Genomic DNA, 26,358 nt, shown 5'->3' with positions numbered 1-26,358 from the left:
GCATGGCCTACCTTCCCCAAACAGCTTAACCAACTCTAGTGTGGCTAGCCTAAGCTGGTACAAAAGTGTAGGGTCCTCCCGGTTATTAGCACTAGGCTTTGCCAGCCAGGGATGGTGGCACTATAGCAGGGAAACCCGAAGCGTGGGATCCCCTTGCCATAATGTCAAACAACCTCAGACTGGTCAGCACGGGGCTGAATTCTCTAGGAGAGCGGGTCCTCAAGAAAAAATGTGGACCTCACCCCTCCATAGGGTAATCAAAAATCCCTTTAATTTACACAAACCCTCATTTACCCTCTGTATTACTAACCTGCATCCAGGGGTCTTCATCTGTAAAAGATCCAAAAGATCCTTGCTTGGCAAAACAAAAAACAAAATACATCCAGAGTTCTTTGTCTGTTATAGATCTAAATGATCCTTGCTTGGCAAAACAACACTAAACTGCCGCTTGAGTTGAATCTTTGGGAAATCACCATTTAATAAACAGGACCAGTGCGGTTAAGAGCTCACTTTGCGCCAGGAGCTCTTTAGAGCTAGTTTACAATAATCAAAGCATTTTATTTAACATTTTCTTCCGTATTTTTATTTATTGCATTGACAGCAGTATTGCTGATTGAAATGCAATGCTTTATGTGACTTTACAACGTGTCGACATTCACAATGTCAACATTTTAACCCTGTCGGCCTACTGAACATGTTGACATTCTGAATGTCGACCTTTTAACTGTGTTGACATTCTGAAAATCAACATTTTCATTGTCAAAATTTTTACTACATTCCATAGTCTGGAGAATGTTTTATTGAGCAGTGGTTGTCCAAAAATAGAACAGCCAACCATGGTTTCTGGTTCATGTATACACTTGTTCAGTTCTCAAACTGATATATCAGCTCTGAGAGAATAAAAAGGTAGTGAAAAATAAAATATATTGGCTATATGGACCAGTTATAGAAGAGCCATCTACTGTAAACAGCGTTGATGTTTTGATATATTTAACAGATTTTAAGGTAATATTTGTGAGAAAAGAACAAGCATATTCCTGAAGCAATTATACAATATTTTCAGTAAATAAGTTGCTATATTATGAGGAATGAGTTCCTTTAAGAAGCAGTACATTTACTGGCAGGTCTTGATATCAAACATCTGATTTTTTAAAAAACCTCTTAACCCATATCACAAAATAATAATACTTAAATAAAATCACAGACTTTGGATTTTACACTTTTTAATTTTATCGCCTTTGGGGACTAAATGTTGAAGATTGGAATCCCCTCAATTACCTTAATATTGTAGTCAGTATCTGTTGTACACAGAATGCTGCCAGCAGAGGGGAAACATTCAACTATTAGGGAAAAATGGATTTATGAAAAAAGTAGTTGGCTGGATAGCTGCGGCAACTGTCCATCCAGCTAACTTCTTCACCACACACCTCCTGTGCTTTACACTTCAAGTTCACCAGGCTCCAATATCCTGCATTCCACTGTTGGATTCCCAGCACAAGGCACCCCCACATACTATGTGGGGAAAAGAGCATACAATTTTACCACATAGTTTCAAAACACTTGTTAAATCAGTTAGTGTTAGAGAAGGGAGAAAGGGGATGGCAGTTGGCCTCCAGCACCCTCATTTCCAGACTATGTCCACTACAGTAGTGGTTGTACCTAGTGGTGAGCTTTCCATTTAAGAAAAACTGTGAAAATAGTGCTGTAGAGTCCCATCTTCAAAGCCTCGATTATTGTGAACATCAGATTTGCACCTATTCACAGTGTGACTGTAAGCATATTTATGAGTTGGCCCATATCAATAGATGAACATGAACAGCAAGTGCAATTGCCATACTTGCCTACTTTTAGTTTGGAACCCTCCGGGAGATGGCATCTAGTAGGCATGGTGGGAGGACGCAGGGCGTGATGAATCGCATCATTTTGGCCCCGCCCCTCATCGGAATCAACATTTTGGCACAGGGGGCGGGGTCAATTGCATCATTGAGGCACCCATCCTGCTCGCTTCACTTGGAAGCGGGAGAATTGTCTTGAGTTGGCAAGTATGGTATATGCACACTGTATGGATATCACATACAGTATACATAGCTTACATATTACCAAAATCTTGTTCTAGAAAATCTTGCAAGAGAGAGCCAGTGCAAGTGTGTGTGCAATGCTAAAATGGCAGTGAAACTGACTTTTTTCATATTTCAATCACTACGTCCAGCATCCCATTACCCCCATGCTTGCATTTGTACAGTATATATGGATTCACTGCACTGTTAACATGAAAAAAAAAAAATATTTATTCCCCTGCACTGGGAAGAGCACTTTACAGATGCTTACATGCTATATGCATACATACAGACACATTTCCATCTTTATATTTCTTAAAAAAAATCTGCTGATTACAATTCATCATAAATAGCTCCACAAATAAAAGAAACAGGAAACTACCAATCATTTATAGACTACTGCAGTAGTATATGCAGGAGCTGGTCTGTTCAATAAAACATCTGTTCATTGCTATATGAAAAGACATCCACTATAGCAGCAGCTATATAAAATTATAAACAAAAATAAACCCACTCACAAAAAATGAAGGAGCATCAGTTCAGTAGATGGAGCATCAGAACTAATTGCATCAAATTGAGTCATAATAACCTCTCAGTGTATATCTTAAGTATATAATGGTTAACCTTGTTCCATTATTACATTATGTTTAGGAACACTGGTATGCTGATATAGATTGTTACCCTTTTATGGAAACAGATGCTTAAACATGGAAAAGGAGTGAAATATCTCTATAGATGCTTCAGCTGTATAAAGTATATTTATATATGCATGTGATGCAATGACTTGCAATACTATAGCACAATATAAAGACCAGTACCAGTGTTTATGAACACAAATCTCTATTGATTGATTTTTCAATTTGCGCGGCTTTGCAGTAAAATACTAAATTTAGATAATGCTTACAAGCTGTGCATGTTTATGGCTCTTAATAATTATTAAAAACATTTACACAGCTTTGAAATACTCTTCACAGTTGGGTCATTAAATATAAATGTAAAAAACTATTGTTAACGTCTTTCCTTGTATGCAAGTTATGTACTATAATACTAGTTCAAAGGTTCCATTATAATTCCAATGCCATTCTCTCAGCCTCTCTGCCATCACTGTTACCATAGCAATGAAATCAGTGGATTGTGTGTGCTGCAAAATACTTTACTCTCCCTTTCAATCCAAAGCATAAGCAAAAGCTGTGTGCTTATTTTACTATTTACTCGCAGTGTTTTTACTTTGTTGTAAAATGGGATACATAATAAAAATTAAAGCTACAAAAGGATGCACAGAAATATTTAGGAGCACATATAAATTATTTTTTTAATAATTTGTATTTTAGTCCATGTATACACACACACATAATATAACAAACCATTGTGTAGAATGTTGCAAATAAATAAAAACCAGAGATAACAAAGGGAGCTTATTGCTGCTACCCCATGACATCATATACATACACATGAACACCAAGAGGTATATTTACTAAAAGCTTCTAAAAGGAAAAGTGGAGGTGCTGCCCATAGCAACCAATCAGATTCTAGCTATCATTTATCTAGTATATTCTATGACAGCAATGGGCCACTTGCGCCCCCACCCCCCCTGCTCCTTCCTGCTTTATTGTCAGATTTGTTTAATGAATATTTTAATACTTGAAGGTTAGAGGTCGTTCTTGTGTCCCCACATCTAGGAAATGATAGCTAAAAGATGATTGGTTGCTATGGACAACACTTCTTTTCCTTTTTAGAAGCTTTAGTAAATCTACCCCAAGTGCCTCTTCCAACAGTCAGTATAAAACAATATGGGGTGTCATTTAGAATTAGGAGCAAATCCAGCTAAAGTGTACAAAATGTTCACTTGGACAAACTATGTTGCAATGCAAGGGTTGCAAATACATTTTTTTTGCATACATAGAAAACATTATTATTCTTTGCATGTATTAATGAATGTGTGTACATAGGAAAAAACGGTACAGATATAACACACAGTACCGTACTTTTGTGTTGAAAGGCAGCGGCTCTTACAGGAATAAAATAAATTTGTTCCTCTCTGAGGCTGGTATACATGAAGAAAACAACAACATTATTGATGCCATAGAAATGAAAGCACCAATTGGCGAGTCAGTCATCTGACTTGACCTAGCAATGGGCGAGACATGATTTATGACGTCTAAAGAATGCACCTAAATGGCATAACAGTTATACTGCCAGTTTTAAATTGTTGGTAATAAAAAGGGCAGAAGAGATTGGAAACATACCTGCAGCACCTGTACATAAAATTGATGAACGATGTGTTAGATGCTGGAGAAGAGAAAAAGGTGATATAGAAAAGATGCCGAGGTCTAAGTGTGCTAGACAAAGTGGTGTAGAGGCCTGGCCTCAATTAGAAAACAATCCTGAAAAGTGTCACGAGCCGCGGCGGTACTCACAACCGCCGCGGCTCGCTTCCTGTCTGCCCCAGCGTCCCGGCCGTCACCATGACGACCGGGACGTCACTTCCCTCTCAACGCCGACCGTTGTAAAGACAACGGCCGGACGCCTCACAGTGTAGCGCTGCGTCCCGGCAACAGGGGACAGCCGGGCGCATGCGCAAGGTGATCTAATAGCCTGGAGGCTATTTAGCGCTTGATTTAATTAATTAACAGGGCCCTGTGTGTGGTTACAGAGCTAGGCTCCGATTGGTCTAACCATGTATTTAAGGCAGTGTGGTCTGCAGCCTCACTGCCGGTTATAGCTTCTGTGCTCCAGTCTGCTGACCTGCTTGTTCCTGTATCCTGATACTGCTACTGATTTCCCGTGTATGACCCTTGGCTTTGAATTGGACTTCGCTTGTGTTTCCTGTGACCCTGATCTCCGGCCTGTTTACCGTTTCTGCTATCTGCCTGTGACCCCTGACCTCAGCTTGTTTACCGATACTGTTGTCTGCTGCCGGCCCCTGACATCTGCTTGGATTCCACTCAGCTTGCCTAGGTTCTCCCCAGCCGGTACACACTTCACGACCCTCTGTCAGTCTGCGGCCCAGTCTGTCCCCACCATCAGGGGCTCCAGTGAACACCTGATTGGCAGAGTAGATTCCGGGTTGTGTTGTGCCGGCTGGAGGGGTTCCTAACAAAAAGTGGGTAAAGGACCAACGGGAGAGAGGTCTGTCTTTGTACACAGTAAATATACGTTTGCAAGCAAAATCTATGGCTCATCAGATGGGACTGGACAAATTCAAAGGTGTTACCATTTTATGAGAAGGAAAAACGTATCCGTTCGCATGAGAACAACTGTGGGTCAAAAACTACCTACAGACTGGAAGGGAAAACAAGTAAAGTTCTTAAATTATGTTGCCAACATCATTGAGCAGAAATTTTTTGGGAATCTCACATTGTAATATGGACGAGGTTCCACTTTCTTAGGACTGTTCACGAAAAAAGGAAAAAAAAGAGTCATCATAAGAACCACAGGAAATGGAAAAACATCTTTCACATGTATGCTTGCTTGTGCCTCAAATGGCGACAAAATAAATCCAATGCTCATATTAGGCAGCACAGTGGCTAAGTAGTTAGCACTTCTGCCTTACAGCACTGGGGTCATGAGTTCAATTCCCGACCATGGCCTTATCTGTGAGGAGTTTGTATGTTCTCCCCATATTTGCGTGGGTTTCCTCCGGGTGCTCCGGTTTCCTCCTACACTCCAAAAATATACTGGTAGGTTAATTGGCTGCTAACAAATTGACCCTAGTCTGTGTGTCTCTGTGTGTGTGTGTGTGTGTGTTAGGGAATTTAGACTGTAAGCCCCAATGGGACAGGGACTGATGTGAATGATGTGTACAGAGAGTACAGCGCTGTGAAATCGGTGGCGCCATATAAATAAATGATGATGAAAACTCTTTTGATAGGGGACTTCCCACAATATATAGTAATTCAGGCAAATGAGAAAAGGTGGATGTGCAAAACTTTTATTCTTGATTGGCTTCATGAAATCTGGCACAAAAGGACAGGGGCTTTTTTTCACCCCCCATGGACTTTTATTCATGGATTCAATGTGCTCTCATTTACTACAGTCTGTGAAAAATGAGTGTGAGAATGTTTATGTTTCATTAGCTATATTATCCGGTGGATTAACGAAAATACTTCAACCGTTAGATCTTGCTGTTAACAAAGCATTTAAAAGCCAAGTACGGAAACCATAGGAAGAGTAGATGAAGAATGATCTCACACATTTACAAATGGAGGCAAAGTAAGGAAAGCCAAGTTTGAAGAAGTGGCACATTGGGTTTCTGAATCATGGAAGTCTGTTAAAATTTCTGCAATTATTGCTGGATTCAGAGAGGCAGAAATTTGTAAGTTCAAAACACCACAGGTAGAAAATTATTAGTCAGACAATGACCGGTACGTTTTTCAAATATCAAGTGTACAAATTTAAATCATTCCAACAAATAGCAATTAATACATTCATTTTGTGTCTTTGAGTTCTTTGTGTAATGGTGAGAACATTGTTATGACCAGCAGTGTATTCTGCAGAATATAGGGTACAGGGATGTTCAGTGTTCTGTTTTCATGTGTATATTCAATCTACCATAAATGAATATTACAGAGCTGTACATGTTGTTCAATAACTGCTCTCCTTCCTGCAAATAGCAGTGAATTATTCAACTTCACTCTTTTCAAAAAACAGCAGTGATTATGTAAAAATATGTTTAATATGTATTTTCATGTTTATGTTCAATAAAAATGAATATGGATATTACTCAGTTGATTAAGTGTAACTTGTGGCTCTGCAGCAAAGGGGTGCAGTGTTTTTGTGGGGTGCGGCGTTTCTATTGAGGTTTGGGGTTTTTGGGGGGGTGTTTACTCCACTGTGGCGTTTACGGTGATACAGTAAATGTAATATATGTGTCAAAGTCCTTAACAAAGAAACAGAAAATATACTTCAGTGTTCTGTTCCTGGAACATGCTCAGTGTGTTTTCTCCATGTGTCAGTTTTTCTGAGCATGCTCAGTTTGTGCTCATCACTCTCCAGCTGACTCTGATCTTCACTGATTGTTACCCTGTTGTATAGGTTCTCTATAGAGTCATTGTAGTTTGTTCCTAGCACTGCTTCAAGTATATCCTGCAGAAGAGTTCTGATAGCAACCCAGTTCCTGCCTCTGCTCTCCAGTTTTGTAACAATATGTTTATATACATGGCCTCTGTTCAGATATCTGTTCAATGTGTAGTTGTGTGTAGGTGGCAGGTCTGCTTAGTATCACATTTTCATTAAACTTCCCCTATGATGTCTAATAAAATTCCTAAAAAAGCAAAAATTACATTGCAGTCACATCCTCAAGTCTACAAATACATTTAAATCCAGCATTTTTTTTTAAATATGCTAATTTAATTTTTCAGTCTTATTTGATAAATACATTTTATATTTTAAGAAAATGTGACTTATTAGTCACTCAGCTTATTAAAATAAACAATGAATACATAAAAATTCACTACCACATTCAAATTGCTAAATTTCTCCTAGAAACACAAGGTTGGGTGCAAGGAAATTAACTGAAATATGTTTGGGGATTTGAAACTTAAGTTTGTTTTTTGTGATTTGCCAAGAAACACCTCAGACACAGAAACCAGTGGAAAGAGATGCTGTAGGCTGTTCCAACCTGTTTATCTTCTTCACATTGAAAGAACCTCACAGTATATTTCCAACACTACTATAACCACATTACAAATCCATTCTGTGTTATGGATCAAAAAAGTCATGTTACTTAAATTCTGTATAAACACTGCACACAAGGGGAGATCTGTGCCGGCCACCCTGGAGTAAAGATCTCACTGGAAATGAGACGGTGGCAGACACCCTTCACTATTCCATCATGGGAGGAAGACATGATTAATAGCTGTAGAGTCAGTCATATACAACTCACTGTAGTTGATGCTCCATTACAAGCTATTCACATTAACAATTTGTTGATGGTAAAAAAAGATATCAGAGCTAAAGTGTATCTATAAAATGTTATTTAATAATATACTACAGGACAGTAATGCAAAACGGTCATGGTATACTGCACAATCCCCTTTTTCTTGTGTTGTGTGAATCAATATCTGTAGATGCGCCTATGTTTACGTAGTAGACCATGTGTTTACGGAGCAAGACTGCAGCGTTTACTGGGGAGCAAAAGTGTAAAATCACATAAAAGCCCAATCTGCTAACAGGTTAGAGCCTAGGTTCCCAAACTGTGCGCCGCGGCTCTCAGGGGTGCCGCGGCGCTGTCACAGGGGTGCCGTGGACGGGAAGAAGAAGAGGAAGGAAAAAAAAAACAAAAAAACTACTTACCAATCTGGCGGCGCCCGGGACCCAGCATCCTCCTCCTTCCTCGCTTCTCACTGAATGCCGGGCGTGACGTCACGCCCGGCATTCAGTGACAAGCGAGGAAGGAGGAGGATGCTGGGTCCCGGGCGCCGCCGGATTGGTAAGTAGTTTTTTTTGTTTTTTCCTCTCCATGGCGGGATACAGAGGGGGCACAGCGAGAGGCAGAGGCCCCAACCAATTGATTTTGTAATCAATGCAGTCTGCAAAACACCTTATATTTGCACCATGCCTAGATAGTCCAACCAGCACGCTTCCTGGTCCATGCCTACCCTCCGAGGCGAATTAAGACCACATGGGACCCTGGCAGGGTAGCTGTTTTAGGCCCCCTTCTCCAATATCCTGTTAATGTGCTACTCGTCCATTCATCAGCACATTATCATTGTAATAATTCATTTTAGTCTCATATACAAACATTAACCTTGTTATTCTCCCTGTGCACTTAAAAACGGTCTCAGAGAACCTAAAACAAGATGACTATATATAAGCAGGTGGCAAGGTTATGCCGGCAGTGCCCATATTATTATATAAACTTACAAGGCCCATATCTTAAATGCCCTAATTTGACCATCTACGAAGTTGGGAAGTCAGCATGTACGCAAATTTTTTTTTTTTACTTTTACAGGATTCCAAGGGTGAAACTACAGGGGGTGAGGGGGTGCAGTTGCTATCCTCCCCTCTGAGGCCCCCAACTCCCCCCAGGGCTCTTGGCTCTGCTATCAATAGAGCAGAGCAGAGGCTTGTTTTGATCCGGCGGATGTGCCGCTCCGTGCGTGCCCTGCCCTTTTTTATGGGCCCTGGGAGGAAAGAAAGGCACTGCCGCCCCCTAACCAAACCTTTGCTTTGAGCCCAGTGATGCATTGTTCTATACCTGATGTAATCATGTTTAGGAACCTTCTAAATTTGTCTTCAAGGAGCAAAAAAAATTGCCTTCCCAAATAACCACCCGCGTACAACTGTTCACTTTTCCCCCACATAGCATGAAAATGAGGCAGTAGAGCATTGGTAAATAATCAGACCTGAGTATTTTTTATTGAAATATAATTTAAAAAAAATACATAAATAAATTATTTTCCCTTGGATTTATGTGTATTATTTTTGCATACAACTAAATAAGTATTTCTATTCTGACCTAAATACTTATTACGTCTTTTTGACTACTTATAAAACGGGACTGCTCAGTAATTATTTTGGAGGGGTGCCTCGAAAAAATTATGGAGACTCTAAGGGTGCCGCGAACTGCAAAAGTTTGGAAACCACTGGGTTAGAGCAATCTTTCATTAAATTACACTATTCAATTTTATTGCTACAGCACTGCTTGGTTTAGTCTTATGTATGGCTTAATTTCATCATGAGAATGAGGGGACACCAGAGCTGCTTTTGATACATGTGGCACTTCAGAGTGTTTGAAGACTAAAAAATGTACTTCTCTGCAGAAGTGTCACAGTAAGATAAAAGTGGTCCATTAAAAGTACAGGACGAGACCCAGTTCTGAGCTGTAGGAAAATTCTAGTAGAAAGAGTTGTGTGCCGTTCCAACAGTTTTGTCTGCAAATTCTGACTGTGCACTGTGCATGTACAGTATGTTAAAACATTTTTTATTCATTGCTCCAAGCTATAAAAAATAACGTATTCATTCCCCCATAGGGAGAATTGGATGGTATCCTGTAACTTGAATAATGAGTCTATACTACTTTAAATTCTTTGCTGGTGCTGGTAAATGTTTTTAAATAACCTTGACTCTGGCCATTCCTACTTTATAGAAGCCTCTGGATTTCATCCACAGATATAAAACTAGATACTGAATACTGCAGTGGAAGAAAATAAGGGGATATGTGAAATCTCACAGGTGTCCATTCATGCTTATTCATTGTCCTCATAAAAGAAACAAGTTAGTGGCAACATTTTAAATTAACCTACAGTCAGAGCAAAAATGATGTACCCAGAAAACATGTTTAGGGGACGATTTGCTAACCAGTTGTGTGTGTGGTTTGCAAACTGCCACACATTGGTACTGCGTTCAGAGCCAGAAAACTCAAACTGTATCTGAGGTGTTGTGGTTTTCGGGCTCAACTGGATGTAAAGCATTGTGCATGGTCTTCTAGTGGGGGTCCCGAAAAAATTATATGGCACTTGCACCTAGAGATTACAGGCCCAATGCAGAATAGCACTGGCCCCTCCTGGTACTACTGGCTGTTGGGAACCTGGGGAAAAACGACAGCATTCACTCACAACCCATGACGGTTATTGCATGCTGGAGTTGTAGAACTTCAAGTGCCAACATGCTGACGGGCACATGTAGTGCCACAAGTGTGCACTACAAAGGTTGAGCCCGTAATAAATGTCAAAGTAGTGTCCTACACTACTACTACTATTAATTATGGGGGCAATTCATTATTATTTATTTCAATAGGATTGGGAGCACTTCCATTTATTTATATAGGACAGGGAGCACTACTATTCGTTTCTACAGGACTTATTTCCATACTAATAGGGACAGCGCTATTTTGACATTTTACTATGGGGGCAACAGTATGCAGTTTGAGCTATCTAGTTTGTATGAACGTCTTTTTGTACTTTCATTTTTTTTACTAATAGGTGACGATTTGCCATGTGGTTTGACAAACCACCACTTAGTAATGAGATGATTTGTATAACAGCCAGGTCGAAAAATCGGGGTTGCAGTTTTTGACCTGGCAGATTTGATTGATGAGCTTTGATGTGCAGTTTTTCCATTAGTAAATTGCACAATAAACAAGCTGCACAAAAAACCACAAGCTTTTTAAAAAACACACTTTAGTAAATTTTCCCTTTAATGTTCCATAATATAACACAAAATAAAAGCACCTGGGTAAATGAGAGACACCAAGCATATTGAAAGGAAAGGCTTCCACAAAGGTGTGGCTCATTTGTTAATTAAGCAACTCACATCCCAGCATGGTCCTGTATATAAATGCTGGACTGCCCCAGCTGCCTATAATTATGGCTAGCGTAACTGCAAGAGGAGACCTCAATTACTTTGAAAGAGGAGTGTTTGTTGGGGCAAGTACAAGGCAAAGCAGGCAATCAACTGCAGATCAATTATTTGCTAATTTCAATCTGCGGTGAACAGGATACCTTAGCTGAGTTGCAAATGACAATGCTATTATTTTTTTTTTGACAATTCAGTTCAGCCGATGGACTACTGAAGACTGGAGGAAGGTAACACAACTAGATATATCTTTCAATGTTCAAACAGACAAGTGTACAAGTGGAGCCAACCTAAAGAACTCTACAGCCCTGATGGCTTGTTTCCAACAGTGAAATGTTGATATGGTTCTGAAATGTTGTTGGGCACATTTTCTTGGCAGGATTTGAGTGCAGTCATTCCCTTAGAAGACAATGTCACTTCTAATCCCTACTTAATGGTAGTGAGAAATGGGTGCCTCTCAGAATGACAATCACAAATGTTCGCCCTATTGTTTTCTGAGCATGCCACTGAAGTTATCTATAAGTCATGGCCTTCTCAGTCACCAGATCTCAACCCAGTGGAGCATTTGCATAATATCCTGGAACAACGCCTAACACAGCTTTTTTCCCCCACCATCAACCCGACACCAGTTGAATTTTTTTTTGTGGAAGAATGGTGCAGTATCCTCCTGCACAACTCCAGACATTGGGTAGCTCCACGCCACGGTGCATACAGACCACATGCTTTGGTCCAATGCTCTATGAAGTGAGTTTATATTGGGGTTTCCTTTTTTTCCTGTCCTCTACCTATATGCCACTCTGAGAACCTCATATGGATGTTATGTAGAAGTAGAACATGGGAAGCATTAGGACATTAGGAGGTATTGCGGGTGGATCATGAGACTTGGCTTGTCAACCAACTAAAAAATAAGTCACTGGAGATCATATTGTGATGATTTCCGGTCGCTGTGAGACCATAAGACACAAACCCAAAACATATGTCACATTGGGCTGTGTGACTTGGCATTTCTGCTTTCCCCTGCCTGACACTGCTGGTACTTGCCGCAAGCCTGCAATGCTAGTATTTTCCTTCTGTTATTTTGTGCCACTCACATCAATGCTAGTAATCTTAGTGTCTATGCCAATGCTACCTAGCAACACAGAGCATAGCATATGCCTACTCCACAAATGGGCACACTGGAAAGCTTTGTAATGTAAAGCAAGTCTGCAAGTCTTTTATTTCAAGTATTTAATCCAGCTCAGTAATAAACAGTCTTCAACATATTTAAATGTCTAAAAGTGACTCTACTTGCCCTTTAAAACTAATAGAGCAGACACATGAATGATGCACAGAACATTTTGCACCTCACTTCTGACCTGTTTAATTACAATGAGTGTGTCAATTATCTCTTTCAATGAGAGACCTTTAAAAAGGGGTAGGTGGCCTTAGGTAGGTAGTACTTTGACATCAATTTGCATGTTTGCATCTAGACTGTATGGGTTGCTTACTTAGACTTAACATACATAAGAAAAGTTACACAGAAGAAAAAGCGTATTTACATACATATGTTCAAGTTGTGTCCAGCTGTAAAACAGTGGCATATGTGCCAGATATATGTCAGGCGTACATGTGTATATAATTGCGCCCCATGATACCATAGAGGGCCCGAGTCATAAAGGAACGTATATGCAGGTATTGCGTGTTTCGTCTGCAAAAATCACGCTGCGCCTACTCAGAACCAGAAGATATGCAACAGAACGCAGCCACGTCCAAGTCAGATTTCAGCACACACGATACTTACTAAGGTCTACGATTTAAGGGAATGAATGGGGTGAGAAATAGGCAGATTCATGTATGCCTTATACAATAAGTGTTTTCCCGTGCAGCCACATCCAAGCCAAACTCAGGCGCACACAGAAGTACGCTGGTTTTCTGCCGTATCTCTTGCACCAAATGGCGGGCTAGTTTAGGTTCCAATATTAGTGCTGATGGCTGAATATGTATGGGCAAACATGTGTTTGCAGTCAGGCGCAACTGTAAAACTGTATTACAAAATTTCCATTTATAATCTTAAATTACTATATTATTGACAGGTAACATTAATTGCTTAATAATTTTTAATGTGCGTTCTCTTGAGATTTTATATTCCACATAGGTATTGTACGTATCCTGCAGTGCCTGGTCTTGTAGGGCAGAGTAAACCTACACCTGTAGTCAACACCACAAGTATCTTCAGATCCCTTCCTTGCTGACTTCGGGAGTATGCAGAGCAGAGTTATGTGCAGTTTAAAACAAGCACACAATGCACTCAATATGCGTTCCTTAATGATTTAGGCCCAGAGAGGGCATATAGATGCGGCTCGACAGTGTTAGTAGTAAATGCTAAAGTTGCTTTACCCTATTTGTACTAAATATAATAGTGTAAGGAAGTATATACAAGAGAGAATATTATCTGGACAGCTACTAATAAATGTGAAAGTCACATTTTCATTATAAAATATAACTAAATGTTTTCCACTTATTACATTTGAATTTTCTATCCTGCAGTTATCCAAATGGAAATGTCAATTAAGTAATGCAAATAGAAGTCTGAGACTTCATTTAATATAGTGACAGAAGTACTGGGCAAGTGGTGAATGACAGGTATATGTCCCAGGCTGTCTTTCTTATATGCTTTTACACTTCTCGGAAGAACCGGTATAGGGGTCTCTGGGGTATAAATGGAGAGAGAAGGATGGGCACAATTAATAAGGTAGTAGAATTAACTTGTTTTTTTAAAAAAGCATGTGACTGAGAGTACACTGTGGTGATTTTCAGTGGATCTTCCAGGGTTGTCAAATCTGCACCAGTTTGTTTTTGCCCCAAATACTACTGGCATTACTACTGCCAATAACTCCATTACACTTAAAAGCAACTAGGTATGCTTGGAGATATAGTGTGCCACATACAATATTATTATTGACATCTATTTTTTACTAATTACCCCACACCCACCAGAGGAGTGCATGTTTTTTCAGGCCCCAATCCTTAGGGAATTCAGCCTCGTAGTAAAAGAGGCCTAGGACTAGTTGTCACTATGGCACTGGGGACCAGCCTGAGCTGGCATAACCTAAAGCTGGTATTGGCGGAAACACCCCACGCTTCCTGTCCCCCCAATTTTGCCAATATCAGTCTATGCTGGCAGCACTATTGCTGATTTTTTTGTGGGGAACGCATGATTGTATTTTTTTTTTTTTAAATATATATATATTTATTTGTGTCTGATTGCCTATGAAACGCTGTGTATCCTGTGATAATAAGAAAACCAAACATCCTGAATCATTAAGACACAACACACTGTTTGGTGTGATTCAATCAGCATAAAATATCCCCAAAAATCCAAACAAGCAATCATGGGTACATTAATAATGCATGGTTTAGAGGAGAAAGCACAGGTTTTTATATAGAGAGATAAGAAACCAGATAATAAACTAGTTTCTTGTCTTGTCTTGCTGTCATGTAGCAACAGAGGGAGTTATATAGGAGTATATTGAAGAGATAACAAACACTACTGCACCCAATATAAGAAAATGTATGGAGCCTAAATCAGCAAGTCATGTGGCATATGGAAAAGGGATAAAGAAACACATAGAGCTGTTACTTAAACAAACTTTCAACTGAACATGGGGGATATTTACTAATGGGCTGCTTGGTTTGCTCTCTGTCTGCTGCCTTATTGCTGGTACTTGTCCTCACAAAAACAATAGTGGCAAAATTATAAGTTAACATACAATTAGAGCAAAAATTAAACACAGAAAAAAATGTTTAGGGGGAGATTTACTAACCAGTGTTTTTGTGTGCAGTTTGCACACTGTCACATATCAGAAGCGGTTTTCAGATCCAAACCGCAGGATTTAGGGGCATATTTACTATGCAGCGATTCTGTAGAAGCGCTAATTCCCTGTGCTTTCAAGACAATTTCTTCAAATGGCAGTTTTATTAAAGACAAAACCTGATGGGCTTATATATAAGCTTACCAGTTGGAGAAAACAAGTACGTATTTAGTGTGCAATTGCCCATATACCAAAGAGATTTAGAGAAAAGCAGCTCCCCTGCCACAATGTCTGTAGGCTTTTGATTTGTTTTTTATGGTAATTTTAACTGAGCTTGAAACAGAACAGCAAATGATTTGTTATATACATATTAACTGTATTAAAAGCACTATCTTGAAAGTTAAAATATTTTACTATTGAATCATAAAGTTATCGATATAACCTATTGTTTGATAATTGTTTTAAGTAATATGTTCATTTATTTTTTAACATGCAGAAATCACCAGGGCTATTATAGAGGCTAATCCTGGCAGGTGTGTACAAATGTGCAACATAATGTTAACTTGTTTACTTTTTTATGATTTTATGATTTACTGTATTATTGTATTTAACATTATTGGTTTTATGATGATATGCTTTTATTAATAATACTATTATTGCTATTATTATGCTTACTACTACAATATTATTTATTGCTCTTAAAAAATGTTATTGCAATGTATATCTTATTTTAATAAAGTCCTTAGAATAAAACATGTAACTAGGTAAATTAGTTGAAAATGGATTTTTTTTTATATATGCTACCCTAATGTCAATGACATGAAATCAACAAAAGAAACATTTGTCTAACTCATGAATGCAATGATATCAAGTAAATCTTAATAATTATTATGTTCATGCAGAGTGAATTTGAATTTGAAAGTGCACAACCATCCTTATTAAAAACCTGCCCCCATTTAGCAAATCCCAGAACAAGTACAGCACTGCAGCTTATACATACTAGCCTTTCACCCAGAATGTCTGAGAAACTCACAAAATTTGAGGAGTCCTCCTGGAATCCCGGGAGGGTCGCCCACACTATGCAAATTTGCGTTATCTTGGTCCCATCCCTGCTGCAATTGAAACAAATCACATCATTGCACAGCAGTGGACAAGGCAGTGATGATGCAAATCATTTTACCATGCCCCCGCACTTGCCCCTTTCACCTCCCCTCCAGCAAGTATGAGATCACGCCATGTATTAGAGACACAGAAAGAATCCTCCAGCGATGTGAGCTCATGGCAAGATCTGACTCCTGGCTTCATCTTAGGGGAGGGTGTATTGGTGTAAGGTGGGAATATATTAAGTTGGGGTGGTTGTCCAAAAGTAAACAATCCTTTTAAAAAGCAGGAAGTCATTTACTAAGGCTAGGGACACACTGAAATTTTTTTTTTCGACCGACGAGTTATCTCAAACGATTGTACCTACGATTGAAAGTCAGATCAGTCTGACAATTCATCCATACACACTGACACAATTTACCTTCAGATCTGTGCTCTTCATCTGGTCCTCTAGTCTTCAGAGAATGACAGCACAATATTCATTCATTCATTATCGTCACATTGTCACACTGATTAAAACCACTTTGTTATAGCTATCCACATTTCCTAACGAATTTCATTAGCTTCTGTGACTCTGAAATTAAACATTCTGTCTCAGACCGAACAAATGAACTATTCTTTCTACAGCGCTTTCTACGTTTATTCACCGGGACATTCATTGCTAGCATCGGCTGAAAAGAACACGACTCTCTAAACTCTATGGAGATCATGAGTGCATACACACTACATGATCGCATGATTGGTCGGAAAATATTAAACAGTACGGCCAACCAAATGAGCCGACAATCAACACTATGGAACGACTTTCGACCATTGTGTCACTATACACACTAACCCGACTTCCGACCAAACGGTAGTATGTCGGCTGATTTGCCCGATTATTGGACGAAAACGCACTAGTGTGTACCTAGCCTAACTCTGTCATTGTTTAAGTCAGCTATATTCAATATTGTAGTTTTAAATCTCTTACTGACACTATACATTTTAACTGTAGCATGCTGTCAATCTTGAGACAAATTGCTATATAGCATTTTCATAAGGATTGGTGTCATACAAATGGAAGTGGTCAGATAATTGATTATCTGTGGATAAGTAAAATGGAAAAAGAAAATAGCAGCACTAATACTAGTTACTTCTTAAAATGCACATAAACCACAACATGAAATACCTGTATATTTTCAAGTCAACATGAAATCCTTCCTTTATGGTCTAAAGGAGCAAAGTCTAGTAGGATTCCTCACCAAATATATTGTTTAATGAGTCCTCAGGTAAAACCTGATTGCGACACACAACTGCAATGGGCCTTGATGTAATGCACACAATCATAGTATTGTTTTTGCAATATAACGTCTCTGTAGAACAATCTCATCTACAATTTATATTTCAGCTACAACCACTAGACTAAACTTGCTACAATGAAACACATTTCCATCTTTCAAGGTTTTTTTCGCACAATCTCCCACTATTTATGAATAACAGAGCAAAACAAGTCCCTCCACAAAATCACCGCCATCAATTTTTCCAGTACACCTATAAACCTAGGAGGAATCCTTCGGATGGTTGAATAAAGATCCAGTGCTGATGTCCTGGGGGCTGGTGTTCAGAAGGGGCTATATATGACTAAAGGCATGTTTCCCACTGCCCATCTGCTAGTAATAGGAAGGGTGGGGAAGAAGAATACACTACAGTTCGGCCATCACCTTTAATGACACACAATAATAGCTTTTCTATAATGCACACCTCTTTGAAGAGTTCATGTACCCATAGAAGTATGGAGAGGTGTCACATATCAAAAAATAGCTGACTAAACATGTACATGTGCTTAATCCTCAACAGGTCATGTAATTATTTTTGCCTCCTTGGGAAAATTAGCTTAGTCTGCATCTTACTCTTCTGAGAAGATATTGTTTTACAGATGTTTTGGGTAATTATAAATTACAGCTCTAAAATATTCCAATATTTAGATCTAAACGATGCTGACCACAGTCTTTACATTTTTAGAAAGTTTAACTTCCTAATTATCCTTTTTTTGTTAACATCAATTGTAATTTCACACAGGTCAAATACACAATTTTTAAACAGCACAAAATTTCAAGGATTTTTGTCAACTCAGTTCAACTAAGAGCAACTCAAGATTTACACTCCTCTGTATATGTGCGGAAATACACTACCTTTTTTTTAAACAGTAATGCTTTTATAGAGAGACATTATTTCTTAGTTTGTTTATTTTAAGTAGAAATTTTTGGTTCTCAGTGCAAACTGTATAATGGATTAGATTGAAAAGTCATTCAGGCTACATCAACATAGCTTTTTTTTCTTCCTACCTGCGTTTTTTAGAAAATATTTGAACAAAAAGCACACTGCTCTTTAAAGCTATTTGTAAACTTTTATTGTGTTTTGTTATAGTTTTATAAATACTTTTATTTCTCAACCTGTGTTTTGAAATGTTTCTACCCTCCCAGAAGAATACATTGCTATAAAAATGCTTTGGAGAGTTGAATGTCAAATGGAGACTTTTGAATAGATGCAAAAAAATGTTTCTGTACCCTTACTTTTCTGTTGTTGTATTTTGAGTAGCAAGTATCTTAACATAGGGTAACCTCAAAAATGCACCCATCATCATCAACTCACAAGCTTGCATCAAGTCTAATGGACATATAAAGTTAAGCCTCCTAAAAGTTAACTTAAAGTCACAATCGGATGGATTTTTCATCCATATTGGGACTTTACTTTGATTTAAGTATTGTATAGTTAGACCTTTTCACATTTATTTAATTTTTTGAGATTTAATTGTGTTTCATATATGTTTATACCAGGAAAGCGCTATTAAATTATCCTTATTTTTGTACACAGGCTTTGTTTCTAAGTGTAGTTGAACTTCTTTTAGGATAATTGGACTGCATGCTTTTGAGTGCTGAATGAGGTATAGCTTCTTCTTCTTTTGTTGCTTATATACTATGGTTCACTTTGGTAAATATCCGTGTGATAAGTACACACACACGTGCTGCATGCTGCTAGCTAAAGTTATTCATCCCTGAAAATGAAATCTGTAATATATTCGTAAAAACAAAAGCCTGCTGAATTCTTGCTATCATACCAGAAGAGAGTTTGTTATGCTGTGTGAGAGTGCTTCTCCAGTAGTATGCATGAGTGAATAGGGATCAGTCACTGAACACACACTGTGCTCTGCCAACAGGTGTCTGGTTATAGAGCCATGGTTTCAACTTACATGCAACAGTCTACTTAACAAGATCTTTGATTAAAGAGAACTGCAAGTGAGCTTTAAATGCAAGTTAATAATAGAGGAAACTGAAGGGATTAATTAAAAAGTGATATTTGTCCATGCTTCAAAGTACCAGAAGCTGGCTGGCAGTTATACTCACCAAGAATATTTAGTATTTTACTGTAGTGACTGATTAAAGTTGTCCATTTGGTAGTTGTAAACCTAATCAGCCCTAAATTGTTGCATCTGTGCATCCACAAAACACCAGATATCAAAACAAACACTTGATAACGATCAGTGACATGTCATTCATGGTTGCCTAAAGAAATCTGGTCTGACAATGACAATGATCTACCACTGTGTGCAGACACTAGATGTCCGAATAAACTGGTGATCCTGTCTGACCTTGACCATTCTTTGAACGCCAACAATAGTCAGTCGTGGGCCTCTTTTAGACTGTTTGGCCATGTAGAGTTGGACGTACTCTGATTTGCATAGTGTATCTTGAGCCTTCTTATGTCTGGAGATGCGAAATGGGAAAGGGAAGGTGCATGAAAACGAAGTTCGGGTACAGTAATGGTGTATTCACCGTAAATGCGGCTCATACAGACCTTCACAAACACTTTTGCCAATGCAAAGGTGAAAATACACGTTAATGATGATGACTTGGCATAAGCTCGAGATATGCACAGCTCTGCATATGTGCGGAAATATACTATCTTTGCATGTGTTTTTTAACAGCAATTTACACCCATTATGTGACTAACTCTGCATCAGTTTCCACCAACTAAAATGAAATACTACATAGATTTTTAATTACGTGAATATGTATACTTCTTAAACAAATTTCTGACTGCAATATCAACAGCTGTGCAGAAAAAAAAACCCTACATAATTAAAATCAAAGATAATTATCTTCCTAATTATATTTTACTTTTGGCAAGCTTCTACATACTGTCAAATCAGTCAAGCTGATCTGAATACAGATAAGATTAATACAAGGGTTAATGTGAGGGGAAAGAAAATAATTAAATATTTTTTATTTGGTTATCATAGAGCATATATAAACCTAATACAATACAAGCCCATCTAGTGATTCTACTTTAGAGAGTGGAAGTGGAGGTGCTGTATAAAAACACATACCTCAGAACCATAAATTGTGTAAAGACTTAATAATAACCCTTGTAGCATGTCTGGTTCACATTTGAAAGGGTTATATAAAAAGTTTACTAAATAAGGATCACAATCCCCTGGCAGTGTATGTGGTAGGGATAGTGTATTTCAATGGACAATGAACTTAGCTGGCCAATGTGGATGGATAATTGTGCTAAATAAATACATAAATATCTGTTTCTGACACCAGAATGTTGTTGTTTTTTATAAATATATACAAGTGAAAATAGCCACTATACTAGCTGTTCCAATCCTTATAATTACTTTTTTTTTCAACCTTTTTTCCTACCTATCTGTTACCAGGTGCTTAACCACAGTCATATTGTATCATTACTGGTCCACTCTGGTAATTATATTTCAGCTTTTCAGTTCTCCTTCTCTTATTATCTTTAGCCCTTATCTTTAGTTTTCACGCTGATTGGACACGTACTTGGTGCTTTGATTTTTTTATATTTTAATTCAGTTCTGTTCCTTGGTTACACTAAGGCTAGCAACACTAGCTTTTTCTGAACACCACTGTCTTCCAGCCAAATAAAACACACTGGGAAATGCTGTATCCCAGTTGCACATCAGCTCTTCAGTGCACTTAAAGGATAAAAGTACCCAAAATTACGAGAGTGCAGGAGGAGGCAGAGCAGCCAAGGGTGTACACTGGATGTCAAGTGATCCACTAGAGAGCCTGAATGCCAGACCCTAGATAACTAAGCTTTGGGGATTGGGGTTTACTTAAGGACAGTCTATCCATAACTGAAATTTTCATTTTCTGCTGGAATTATACTTCCAGGTGTGAAATCATTGTATGCAACATTTTTGATAGCTGAAACACTTGTGTGACAGGGAACAATGTTTTCAGTTGAAAGCTTTGTGCCATATCTTGTGACAGGTTCTGATTGACTAGATTTACTAACTGCGGGTTTGAAATTCTAGCTGTCATTTGTTTAGTACAGTCTACAAAATGACAGCAAGAATCTGATTGGTTGCTATAGGCAACATCTCCACTTTTTCAAACCCGCAGTTTAGTATATATGCCCCCTAATCTCCAAAAATAATATCACTGGTTTCAGACACTTAAGATTGCCTAAAAACCAGTGAATTGAGTCAGATTCCCCATCAATTCCAATGGACATTCCGTTAGGAGCAGTTATTTTTTGATTTCATTTCCAATAAGATTACATTGTGGCTGAAGACTATTATGATACCACGCTCATATTGCCGCATCCAAGCTCATCAGACCCCATCCACACCCCCCCATTCATACTGAACCCGCGTCTGCTCTGGCAATAAGTGTGAATTATCACAAGAGGAGCTTTGATTGGCTGACAAAGATGACAATCAGCTCCTTTCTGTGAGACCTGAGCTTAAAAACCCAGATCGCACCATTCACACTGGCAGCTACCTGGGACGGACCATGGAATAACCCTGCAAAAATTCCAGGTCTAATTCCCAGGTCATCAGACCTAAGTAGATGCAGGGACCCCTGACCACTAAGCCACGACCCGGGTCGTCGGGGCTCACCCTGGCAATATCCCGGATTTTTAGGTCAGTGTGTACGTGGTATTAGACTACTTCAACAAAGAAGATTTTAAAGTGTTTTCAAAATGATGAAAGAGGGTTTTACTGTGTGTTTATTTCAATAAAATAGATTTTAAATATGTAGGTACCATTTTATTTTTCTGCTATCACAGCTATTGTGGAACGAATTGTTCCAAAATAACCCTCGGTGGCCAAGGGAATGCTGGTGCTTGTAGCACCACAAGCAAAAGTATGCACAAACATTTAATGGCTGCCATGTTCCACAACAGACACTGGCAGCCGGGGGAATGCTGAGACATATAGTTGCATACTGGCTGGGACCATTAGGGTGAGAAATTTGTCCCTTCAGTAGAACCTATTTTTTACAATTACTATTACTTTGACAGTCATCAGGACAGCAAGGTTGAGACAAACCCCAGTGATATTCAGTATGGAGTTGGTTGGCTTTAGGATGGGTGGTCTACTCACTATTTTTATGCTGCCCATCCTTAAATGCTCCAGTTGCATGCTGAATGGGCTAGGGCTGCTTCCCACTAGAAGAGGGGTGTCCCCACACTTCCACACTTCAGGTTTCTCTGTTACAGTGGGAGTGGTCAAGCCTGCCCTTGTCAGGTGATGGAGGAGTTTTTATTATTTCATTATCAGAGCTTCTCATTCATTAATTTTAATAGCCCTTTAATTTCAATAGGTTTTCTACATGTAAAGAACACACTGAAAAGCCCAAAAAAATGCATGGACCATTGAAATGAATGAGAAAACCGGAGAGATTCTTAAAACAACTCTAGTTAAATTGCCAGTTTCAAAGCGTTCAAAATCGCTACAATTCACTTGACTTGAGAGCAAAATTGTTAACTTTTAGTCAAGAGTATGGCAAATTAATACAGTATTTTATTATGGCGATTTTGAGCAATTTGAAACTGCTAAACAAAATCGTTCTTATCTAAAGTTGTCTCAAAGGATCCAACACATCCCTTTCAGTAGGTGGACACAGAATACAAATACGAGACTCAATCATCAAAAGTTATATTTTTAAAGAGCTACTAAAACCACTATTTGACATTAATATATGTCAAAAGCTATGTAATACTGAGCTGAATATTTGAATGCGCTACAAAATCCATTATGTACTTCCAAATAAAGTAAAACAGCACCAAGAGTGTATCTCCAATTATGAAATAAATTTGAGTCCCTTGGTGCTTTTCAATAATGAAAAAAATAAGCATTTCAAAGATTTGGGGACTGTCCTGGGGAAGGTAATTGGGACACATGAGAGCCATAATTAGGGGTACCATAGAAAACTGCCTATCACATACACATGAAAGTCCTTCCCATTCTTACTGCAGTTCCAGAAGGAAAATGAAGAGACATAAGCGGCCTGATTCATTAAGGAAAGTAAGGCAAAAAAAACAATACATTTTCGCTTGGACAAACCATGTTACAACTCAAAAGGTGCAAATTAGTTTTTTATTTTGCACATAAGTTAAATACTTTATAGCTTTATTTTTACACTGAAATTTATAGTGGCTCTAGGACACACCCTACCCCAATTATAATTCTTTCCCCACATTTTAAATGTACCTCCCCCTCCAATGCAACATGGTTTTGTCAAGGTGCAAAGTTACTCCTTTTTTACTTTCCTTTCCTTAATGAATCAGTCCCATAAACTGCAAAAGTGTAGGGGCATGGTATTTAGCTTAAATGTGTAAATAACTATTATGACAGCAGTTCAAAATATTTTCACCTCTAATACTGTGGCAAACCTGTTGGTTATTTGACCTGAGTGACTCTGTTTTAGGGTCTTATGTGTCACTATCATCAAAAGGTAAAGCAATGTTTCAGATCAGATACAAAGATATGCCTTTTTCTATTAGAGCAACAAATGAACACACTAGCAAGTCTGTATAACATATGTGGGCATGGATTTGGTAATACATATATGTATATGTGTTTGGGGATATAATTGAGACTATCATTTTAAAATGTGGGGTCTTAGAATTAATCTATTAAGCTCTATCGCTGCTGTTACCCATTAAACTGTCATGTCTCTGCATTTGTGTATGTCATATGTGCGCCCATTTATTTGTGTACAATTAACACATGTTAGAATACTATAAACAATTTGTACATGTTGGCCCTCCTAATGTTATTCTAATTATATCATTCTACTTTTAGCAATGCTGTGTACTACTTGTGCCTATATATAAAACACACACATGCATTAGGGGCCAAAACATTTAGAAGGCAGACTGAGAATTGTGATATTAAGCACACAACATCAAATCACAGCGATCCAGAAATAATGCAATATGATAAATTGAATACACATTCACTATTCACCCTTGTCTGGGAGAAATAATGTATACATATTAACATGTCTACAAGAAATGAGTCTTTTGTAGGTCTATCATATTTACAATTATATCAGATAATCACCAAAGTGCTGATATATTGCAAACTCTTTTCATAAATGAAAACTGCAAGCAAAAGTCACATTCATTATATTTTTTTTTGGTCCAAAAGTTCATGCTGACATTTTTGCGGCAAGAGGGAAAGGTTGACTACTAAACTGCATAATCAGTCAGGGCAGAGTACATTCCTAATGACTGTGCAGGGGAGATTATATACTCCTCAGTCTCTGTCAAGGGCTTGGAACATTGGGGAATATGAGATAAGGTGGAAGGCCACATAACTGGCAAATGCCTGTTAGCTCTTACTGTATAAACTATGTGCATGTCTCTCATACCTATGAAGGATTTGTGTTTGAAACTGATGCATATGAATACACACTGGAGGAGGTGCGCCCTCTGTTTCTGAATACCAGCTCCCTTCACCTTTCTAACAGCACACACTCACAGCATCCCCTGCTGTAAACATATACAGAGGCACCTGTATCCAAGCCACTGACCTCCATCCCTGTTCCTCTGCACCCAGGGAAACACCAATTTATATTTAATTCAACTGAACAATAATTTGGTTATAAAGGAATAACAGTAAAACCATTTCATAGTTACATGATCCAATACAGCTTCTACACCAATACAACAGTAGTAAAATGTTCAAGGACTACATAGCTACCTCATTGTACAATACGTGTGCTTTATTTAATTCAGTAACAGTGGTTTCTTTTATATATGATAATATTTAGATATCTGTATAAAAAAAACATTATTGTATATACACATATAATATACACACACACAGTATATGTAATGTTTGTTTTTGTACGAACTGCCAGTTTAAAAAATAATAAATAATAATAATAATAATAATAATAATAATAATAATAATAATAATAATAGCAGCTGCACACGGCTCACCTGCTCCCCGAAGTCGATGGCTATATTGGTGATCCCCAATGGAACCAAGAAGCGGATGAGGGGCCAGTAAGGAGTGAGCGCTGGCAATTTCACCATGATACCTCTGGTATACTGGAGTGCACATACACATCTGATACAGCACTAAGCCCAGGAGCACAATGCAAAGCAAACCCCGAGTGGCTGCCAACCTGCAGAAGGATAACGGTCCGCATGTGGATGTCTAGCAAGAAATGCAAAAGATCAGCACCATCCCTGCCCTCCCACACAGCAATGATCTGCAGCCAGGAGGAGGAGGCACGGCACAAAGATCTGCTGACGGATTTTCCATCACCAGAAAGTGAAGAATAGGAAGAAAAAATCAGAGCTGGAAATAGTGTGTAAAATAAATACGATGTTTGCGGGATGTGAGATCAAGTCTATGCTGGGTTTATGCATAATCTGGAGGTCACTAGTCATGTGTGTATGACTGTGCTCTTCTCCTCCCCCTTTATCAGAGCATGACAACGAAAGGGGGAGGACAGCGCGAGTGATCATCTGCTCGGAGAGGACACCATGCGGCCACATGTGTGTACAACAACTAAATATGTCATGCACCATCCTCCCAGGCTATCCTTTCTCAGTGCATGTCTTTTCTCCATGCAAAGGAAGCAAGTGCTCAGTGTAGAGAGAGCACAGTGCGTATTTCCCGCTGCTCTCCAGCACAGTGCACATGGGAAAATTCTCATGACGCAAGATCAGGGTAGGGGCATACACTGAGATCGGCTAGACTATGAGTGGTGATTAGAGAGACTGTCGCAGCTTCTAGTGACTCATTCTTCAGTGTGGTACAGATTAAAGGGGGGAGGGAGAGTCTACTGGACTGTTAC

General features: G+C 38.7%; 1 protein-coding gene across 1 annotated transcript in view; it reads right to left on the bottom strand.

The window, feature by feature from the left end:
* Positions 1-25,990, bottom strand: part of ANKH (ANKH inorganic pyrophosphate transport regulator) — an 82,639-nt gene extending 56,649 nt beyond the window's left edge. The window contains exon 1 of the mRNA XM_075212923.1: positions 25,493-25,990. Coding sequence (XP_075069024.1) covers positions 25,493-25,588 — 96 coding nt within the window. The 5' untranslated portion in view covers positions 25,589-25,990. The remainder of the gene's footprint in view (positions 1-25,492) is intronic.
* Between the last annotated feature and the right edge of the window lie 368 nt (positions 25,991-26,358).

This window comes from Mixophyes fleayi, chromosome 5 (genome assembly GCF_038048845.1).
Source record: "Mixophyes fleayi isolate aMixFle1 chromosome 5, aMixFle1.hap1, whole genome shotgun sequence".
NCBI classification, from domain to species: Eukaryota; Metazoa; Chordata; class Amphibia; order Anura; family Limnodynastidae; genus Mixophyes; species Mixophyes fleayi.
The sequence above is the reverse complement of the archived record's forward strand: the minus strand, read 5'-3'. Positions and strand labels throughout refer to the sequence as shown.